At 56.4% G+C, this 8,770-nt stretch overlaps 1 protein-coding gene across 1 annotated transcript in view; it reads right to left on the reverse strand.

The window, feature by feature from the left end:
* IL10RB (interleukin 10 receptor subunit beta) overlaps positions 1-8,770 on the reverse strand; it is a 21,161-nt gene that overhangs the window by 9,643 nt on the left and 2,748 nt on the right. The window contains exons 3-6 of the mRNA XM_015560250.1: positions 7,220-7,377; positions 4,537-4,703; positions 1,279-1,299; positions 938-1,085 (exon numbers count right to left, since the gene is read on the reverse strand). Coding sequence (XP_015415736.1) covers positions 938-1,085; positions 1,279-1,299; positions 4,537-4,703; positions 7,220-7,377 — 494 coding nt within the window. The remainder of the gene's footprint in view (positions 1-937; positions 1,086-1,278; positions 1,300-4,536; positions 4,704-7,219; positions 7,378-8,770) is intronic.

An 8,770-nucleotide genomic window follows, 5' to 3' on the forward strand; every position in this document is an offset into this window, starting at 1 on the left:
AAAAATCGTGCACCTATGGATGAGGACAGTGGGTGGGGAGTGAGGGCGGAGGGTGGGGCGGGAACTGGGAGGAGGGGAGTTATGGGGGGAAAAAGAGGAACAAATGTAATAATCTGAACAATAAAGATTTAATTTTAAAGAAATAAATAAATAAAAACAAAACAACAAAAAAAGAAGAAGAAGAACCTGAGGGGCCGACACGCTGAGCCAGCGTGGACGTGACCGTGACAGGAGCAGAAACAGAATGCGGGGACCAGCTGGAACCGTCAGGACCATCGGCCACGCGGTTTACCGCAATGGCTTTGTTCCGAGGAGAGAAGGCGCCTGCGCCCCTGGCTGGCGGCTGCACTCAGGACCTGGGGGCTCACCTGGAAGTGCGGCCCGTCCTCCCCGTGGGGGAGCTGCCCCGAGCCCTTTGAAGGCCCCGGGCCTTTGCATACCCACAGGCCTTTGCTGGTCTCCACGCCCGCCTTCCCGGTACACTGCTCATCTGCCCTTTTGCCTCCTTCCCATGTAATCCGAGTCCTTCTACCAAATAAGCAGCCAGCTTATGGGGGTGCAGAGCAGAATGTTGTGGGTGACCCACTGTCTCCCGCGCTGCCGGAGGGATTGGAATAAACGCTCACCTAGGATTCAACCCCGTCTGCTGAATTGACTCAGGGAGTGACAGGCAGCCGGACTCCTGCTTGCCCGGTGACAGATGCAGCACGGCAGTGCCCTGGGACCCGCACAGGGACAGCCCAGGGCAGGCCTCCCTCTCGGAGGGACTGGCTGTTACTGTGGCCCCCGCCCGGCGCCCTGCTCCCAGGAGCACGGAGCCCACCAGGCAGGGCGGACCTGGGGAGCCTGGGCTGCATGGGCAACGTGGAGGGGCCGCCCGCCCGCACGGCGGTGCATGTACGGCTCTTGGAAACGTCACGGGAGAGCGGCCACTCACCGGCGCTGATGGTTCCCTTGCAGACGGGCTCGCTCCACTGCCCGGCTTTGCTCCGCTCGGGAAGAAAGCCCCGGACTTGAACACAGTAGGTGGTCCACGGCTCCAGGTTCCGGAGGACCTCGAAGTCATGCTGACAAGTCACTGGATACTAGTCAGGGAGACAAAGATAAGAACAGGCCTCAGTGGGGAAGGGACATGGGCCCCCCTTCCCCTGCACCCCCGCTCCAGGTATAATCTGAACATCAGGCTCAAGGCAGGAAGATGAAGGGACCACGATGTCTCCCAGCTCATCCCGGGGTCCCTTCTAAGAGGGGGGCAGGCACTGACTGATCCTCACATACGTGTTTCTTGTTAATCCTCGTCTGAGGGATTTTCCCATTGATTTTTAGAGCGAGCGAGAGAGAGAGGGAAAGACAGAGAGAACATCGATATGAGAGAGACACATCGAATGGTTGCCTCCTGCAGGAGCCCCAACCAGGCCTGGGCCAGAAGGAGCCTGCAACCAAGCAAGGTATGTGCCCTTGACCGGAATCGAACCTGGACCCTTGGTCTGCAGGCCGGCCCTCTATCCACTGAGCCACACCGGCCAGGGCACAGATGTGTTTCTTCAATTCTTTAGTTTAAACGACACATAAACCATCCCACTTCCTTTTCAAAAAGGATCTACTAGTTGTACATGTTGCACTGTGCACCCCCCTTCCCCCCCAGCTCACACACCGAAGTCCTAACCCCTGTGCCTTAGAGAGAGACCCAGTTGGATACAGTGTGGGCTTTACAGGGACAGTCAGGTTAAATGACAGCCTTAGGAGACCACCAGGCTAAGAGGATGCCAGCATGACCTGTGTCCTTATAGGCAGAGGACGTGTGGACACCGACACGCACGCAGGGAGGCGGCCGTGTGAAGACGAGGGCAGAGAGGGAATGATGCTGCTACAGGCCCAGGAGCCAAGGGTTATCAGCGACCAGCAGAGGCTGGGGCGGGGCCTGGAGCAGCCGGTCCCTCAGCCTCGAGGGACCCAGCCCTGCAGATGCCGTGACCTGACCTCCAGCCTCCAGAACCTGGAGGCCATCACCCTGTCCCTGAGGTCGCCGCCTGGGGTGTTTTGTTACAGCAGCCAGAGCTGACTGATACACGATCATCTACAGTGAGACTCAGTGTGACTTTCTTTCCAAGTCAAGAGCCTGAGTCTGATCCTGGCTGCTGGGGTTCCCTCTGCTCGTGCACCCGGGGTGCCCCCGCCCCGAGTGGCCCACCTCACTCGCAGGGCCCACACCACCGCCTGCCTGGAGGGCGCCTCCCCAACTCCTCTTAGCTCAATCTGAATGTAAAACATCACGACTGAATCTGAGAATCCAAAGCCGTTTCTGGCAAAACACAGGGGATGCGGAGCACCTGCTCCTCGCATGTCCATCCTGGGGAACTGCCTGTGGAAGGGGCCACGGAAAGTCCGTCACAGGCACGGGGACGTCCACGGACAGCGAGCACAGGCCTGTGCTGTGCTGGGAGCTGGTTGTTTTCTGTGGGGGTTGGGTTCATCGGCATCTTGCTGATGTGCCTTTATTGCACGAGAAGCCGGATCCACCGAGGGAAGGAATTGGACGATACCCGTCGGACACATGAGGGGGATCGTGTGACTCCGAATAACTAAAACCAAGAAAAGCCCCAACTCCTGGGTGGTTCCTGGAAATCCAACCCTCTGGCACCGTGCGATGCTCTCGTCAAAGGCGACCCTGGGGGGCAGAGCGGGGCGGGGGGCGGGGGGCCCTCCCATGGCTTCTCCTGCCCTCCTTCCCTCTGGGCAATTCCTGGCTGCACTTTCTCCCATCAGGAAGCAATAGCGTTTCTAAAGCCGCGCCTGCTCTCAGTTAGGGCCTAACTCGGGCCTCTGGAAGCGTCTGAGGCGAGAAGAGACCACATGGTCTTGTTCGCGGGGGCGGGGGACTGGGGGGGACCTGCCTCCGCAGAAAACCACAGACGGGGGCTCATAACAAGTGTCCTCCCAGCTCTGAGGCTGGAGTCCCAGGTGTAGGTGCCAGCAGACCTGTGTCCGGTGGGGAGGCACTTCTGGGCTCAAAGCTGCTATTTCCTGGGGTCCTCACAGGGCGGGAGGGGCGAGGAGTCTCCGGGGCCTCGTTAATAAAAGCTCCCCCTTCACGACCGGATCACCCCTCCTCCCGCCACCATCCCATGAGGGCTTGTGTTTCGACAGGTGGACTGGGGGTGGGGGACATAGACGTTCAGCCACAGCACAGATCAACTGGCAATGGCACCCGGCCGGCGCGGCTCAGTGGTTGAGCATCGACCTATGAACCAGGAGGTCACAGTTCGATTCCAGGTCAGGGCACAGGCCCGGGTTGCGGGCTCCATCTCCATCGTATAGGAGGCAGCCAATCAATGATCCTCTCTCATCATTGATGTTTCTCTCTCTCTCTCCCTGTCCCTTCCTCTCTGAAATCAATTAAAAAATATACATTTTTTTAAAAAGGAAGGTGGATATCTTGCATACTTTAATGGAGCATTTTCTGAGGGGAAAAGTTAACTTGAAATTTTGTGGGGTGCTATGCAGTACATACACGTAAATTTAATTACAACATTCCTGGGACAGTACACATGGCTGACCCTTGGCCGCCAAATGCTTGAGTGATAAAATCGACATCGATGCAGCGGAGGTAACACCCATGTAAGGTAAGGGACATAACACGCAGGTACGTCCGTTTAGGGCCACACGTGGCTTTCGGCTCAGAAGCACTAAGAATGAGAATAAAGCTGACCCAGGCCAAGGGCAAACCACCTTCACGCGTCTGCGTCTGGGGAAGGGGCCCCGGTGCTGCCCCACGCTGGCCTGGCGAGGGAGCGCGGCCCAGGTTCTCCTGGTGTCCTCCGGTCCCCCAACCACCGCCCCCCAACCACCCCAAGCCGCGGCTGCTCTCCCGCTGTGCTGACGAAGTGGGCCACTGTGGTCGCGGTGCAGACATGAGGAAGCTGAGGTCAAGCATGTGACCAGAGCCACTCGGTGGCAGGGGCCAATTCCCCACAGGTCTTCCCACCCCAGCCCATGTTTTGAAAAGGATGGTCCCCCAAAGAGGGGGGGGGTGCTGGGGAAAAGCGGCCCCAACAGGTACCATGTGACACTGCTCAGCCTGGGGTGGGCTGCCTGACCGTGGGCTGGACTGTCCTGTGGTGTAGGGGGGGCTGAGGGTTCAGGCCACAACACGGTCATCATTCAGCGACCGCCTGACTCAGTGGATCACCTGACTCAGCCTCTCCAAGGCCTCCAGCCAGCCGCTGAGTCAGCCTGCCTTCGTCCACTTCCCTTCGGGGAAGGCACGGGTCTGCTCTCCGGCACCAGCACCCAGGAGGTCTGCTCCGGGCACTTCCCTGGGGCCTGGGGGTGTGAGCTGGGGCACCGGTCCTCCCTCAGACCGGGCCTTCGGGTGCTCACAGGCCGCAGGTCCCTGGACCTTAGGGTGCTGCCTCCTTGTAAGACCCTGGCCAGAGGGCCCCCTAGCGCCCTCCCTCTGTCCTCATGGCCTCACACCCACACGGAGCCAAGAGCAGGGAGCCTACGTCTGCCATGCCCACGGCCTGCCCAGCTCACCTTGGTGTCCGAGCCGTTCTTCCAATACTGCATGTGATAAAGCCACGGGTTATAAATGTTCTTCATGGTCCATGTCTCATGTTCATTCTCAATTCTCGGGGCCAAGAAACTTACGTGTAAGGAATTAGCCAGTGCCTCCACTTGCAAGCCAGGAGGTCCGATGGCGGCTGAGGATGAGAACAAAGCACAATGACAATCAAAAAATCGTCGTTTAAAAATGTCAACATTTAGTTTCCATAACCGCGCAGACCCGCTGGTCTGCTCTTGGATATACCCCTGCTCTGACACGGACTGCCGTGGCTAAGGAGGGCGGCTGGATTTTGTTTCTGAAAAACAAACCTGACAACCTTGGCTTTTATTAATCATTTTGGTTCATTTACATTTGTTGTAATTTCTGATGTCTTCCAAACTATTCCAAGTGCCTTATTTTGTGTTTCCTGTAAAGACTGCTCCCCCCGCCCCCCGGCTTACTAGGTTGAATTGGCTTTATCTCCTTGGCGGGGTTAGAAGCTACAGATGGTATTTCTGCTATTCTCAGTGTTTAACAGATACAATTAACCACATACGCTTTCCAATGGAGCCTGAAGTTGTTGCCTTCCAAACACTCTTTTACTAGATGTGCACAGGGCTGGGTCTCAGCTCCAATGCTGCCTCCAGAGCCAGAAGCTGCCCCTCACAAAAGACTGCTTTCCCCCGGCCCCCCATGTAAAGAGCAGCTCACCACCTCCTGCCTGGGAGCCTCGCTTTATTTTCCTGACAGCCACGGCCACTCTGTTATGAGACATGTATCTAGCCCAGCTGGTGTGGTTCAGTGGTTGAGTGTCGACCTATGAACCAGGAGGTCACCATTGGACTCCTGGTCGGGGCACCTGCCCTGGTTGCGGGTTCCACCCCAGTATGGGGTGTGCAGGGGGCAGCCGATCCATGATTCTCTCTCATCATTTCTATCTTTAGAAAAGATAATATAACTCGAATAATTTCCGACTCCAGAAATAAGAGTGCTTTGGGGCAGCCTGGGGACTGGGGAAGGGCGGAAGGACACCCTGGCTGCATTCCCTCCCCGAGTGAGCGGAACTGGGGGAGCCCCCAGGGCCCAGGGCAGGGGGTGCGATAGAGATGACCCTCCTAAGTGTGTCTCCGCGCCCTGGAAGGCTGTACTTGAGTCTGTTCATGAGGTCCCTGTAAGCTCTCGCAGGGGCTGCACAGTGGTTTAATCAGTTTCCAATCCCTGAGGTCCTGTTACGTTCACCTCATGACCTCTGGGGGCCCCCCAGGACCCTCTAGATCTCACCTGGGCACCGTGTTTATGCTTCCCAGCTAGCCTGACCCCACACACCTGCCATCTGCTGTGTCCACTGCTCTGCCCTTCGTTCTGGGCAAGTGGGCTGTCTGCACCTGGTCTCCCTGTCCCCACACCTGCCTGGAATACCTTTATTCTTGGCCCTGTCACATTTACGTCCTAATTCCAAACTCACTTCCTCCCAGAAAATGTCCTACAGTCATACACCGTGTAACGGTGTGTCGGCCAATGATGGACCACATGTATGACCCTGGCCCCTTAAGATTATAATGAGCTGAAGATTCCCATCACCCAGAGATGTCATAGGCATCATGATGTCATAGAGCAGTGACGGCGAACCTATGACACCGTGTCAGAGGTGACACGCGAACTCATTTTTTTGGTTGATTTTTTTCTTTGTTAAATGGCATTTAAATATGTAAAATAACATATCAAAAATATAAATCTTTGTTTTACTATGGTTGCAAATATCAAAAAATTTCTATGTGACACGGCACCAGAGTTAAGGTGGGGTTTTAGTTAGGGTTTCAAAATGCTGACACGCCGACTCAAAAGGTTTGCCATCACTGTCCTAGAGCAACGCGTTACTAACAGGTCTGTGTGATGCTGGTGTCAAAAAACTTTTTTCCAAAAGACTGATACTAGTAATATATATATATATATATATACTTTTAATATATTTTTAATTGATTTCAGAGAATAAGAGGAAGAGAGAGATAGAAATATGAATGATGAGAGAGAATCCTGGACCGGGTGCCTCCTGCGCTGTGGGCATGTGGCCTGATTGGGAATTGAACCGGTAATCCCTTGGTTCCTGGGTCGACGCTCAACCGCTGAGCCACCCCGGCGGGGCCCCTCTCTGTGTTTAGATACAGATACTCACCGTGCGTTCCACCTGCCCACAGAACTCAGGGCAGCGACGAGCTGGCCAGGCCGTGGCCCAGGAGCCCAGGGCCAGGCCACAAGGCACAGGTGTGCAGTGGGCCGTGCCGTCCAGGCGGGTGAGGGTCTCTGTGGTGACTACCCACTGAGATCACCTGGAGGCACATTTCTCAGGGGTACCCCCTGGCTCAGCGGTGCACGACTGTACGTTAACCATCCAGGTCTCCTCATGAACAGCCCTGGCCCCAACTCTTCTCACCTCGAAGGCACCCCGCTACTACATTTCTACCTAATTCCATTACTGACTTTCTGCCTGCCCTCCCGTCTCTCCCAGCAGCTTCTTGAAGGCCACAGTCCCCTCTGCTGCGTCTTCCCCAAGTTCCCGGCACAAGGCCATCCACTTTGTGGGCACCCAAAGGGTTCTGGCTGACGGGCAGCTGATGGGGAAGACCCAAGGCGTGGCGAGGACATCACAGCGAAACGGAAAGCAGGGCGACTTACTGTCATCGATGGGACAGAAGGTGAGGTTCACCCAGTCAGAGTGCTCGGCCCCGAGCTCGGCCCGGACGCGCAGGGTGTGGTTGCCGTACTTGGAGAGCTCCGAGAAGTCGCACTCTGTGGCGGCAGTGCCCACACACCTGTCCTGGAACTTCCTGTAACTACAGAACCGGAGACAGGACGCCTGAGGCTGTTACTCACTGACGGGCGGCCTCCTGAACACCCTCCCCCCCAACTGGGGATCCAGCTTGCAACCCAGGCATGCGACCTTGACCGGAATCTAATTGTGACCTCCTAGTTCATAGGTCACCACTGAGCCACACCAGCCAGGTGAGCAAGCAAATTCTTCATCATCAGTGTTGACGACTAGGATGCATCATTTATGAGCATTTTACACACTGAGTCCCATGGGACTTCGATGCTCCTAGAGCAGTGGTTCTCAACCTTCTGGCCCTTTAAATACAGCTCCTCATGTTGTGACCCAACCATACAATTATTTTCGTTGCTACTTCATAACGGTCATGTTGCTACTGTTATGAATCGTCATGTAAATATCTGATCTGCAGGATGGTCTTAGGCGACACCTGTGAAAGGGTCGTTCGACCGCCAAAGGGGTCGCGACCCACAGGTTGAGAACCGCTGTCCTAGAGCTATTTCAAAAATGGTCCATTCCAGCCTGGCGGGCGTGGCTCCGTGGTTGAGTGTTGACCTGTGAACCAGGAGGTCTAGGATTCCGGGTCAGGGCATGTGCCTGGGTTGTGGGCTCAAGCCCCAGTAGGGGCCGTGCAGGAGGCAGCCGATCAATGATGCTCATCATTGATGTTGGCTCAGTGGATAGAGCGTCTGCCTGCGGACTGAAGGGTCCCAGGTTCGATTCCGGTCAAGGGCACATGCCTGGGTTGTGGGTTTGATCCCCAGTAGGGGGTGTGCAGGAGGCATCTCTCATCATTGATGTTTCTCTCTCTCCTTTTCCCTTCCTCTCTGAAATCAATAAAAATATATTCAAAAAAAGAAAAAAGGTCGGTTCCAGGGTCAAACAATTTGGGGCAAAAACTGGGTTGAACGTGGAGAGGTGCCTGTGTTCACAACAGAAGTTCTGAGACTTCCTGTCCCCGAGCACCTGCCTCCCCAGCGGGAGCCAAGCATCCCACACACGTGACGAAGGCAGCCCCTCCCGGTTATGTGCTCTGCAAACGGGCACACGGCTGTGCGAGGTGGACGCACACGATCCGCCGCAGTGAGCACATGACAGTGATTTCGAACGTCCTGTGCGTGACTTCGCTGTGATCTCCCCGGAAAAAGGGGAAACAATTGGTTGACCTCCGCTCCCCGCCCTGACACCAGCCACTGAGGGGTGGGGGGCCGACAGGGGAGGAGGCAGAACAGGGCTGTTCGGGAGTCCCCCCAGGGGTGTGACTTCTCCTCCCCGCAGCCCCGAGGGGAGGGCACTGAGCTCCACCTGCCCGAGGAGCGCCAGGCTCTGTCCCTCCGGTTCCTCGCCCGCCCGCCCCGTCTGGGCGCCACAGCCGGCGAGGTGGCCAGAAAGCTGCTGAT

The sequence above is a fragment of the Myotis davidii genome, unplaced genomic scaffold (assembly GCF_000327345.1).
Source record: "Myotis davidii unplaced genomic scaffold, ASM32734v1 scaffold170, whole genome shotgun sequence".
Taxonomy (NCBI): domain Eukaryota; kingdom Metazoa; phylum Chordata; class Mammalia; order Chiroptera; family Vespertilionidae; genus Myotis; species Myotis davidii.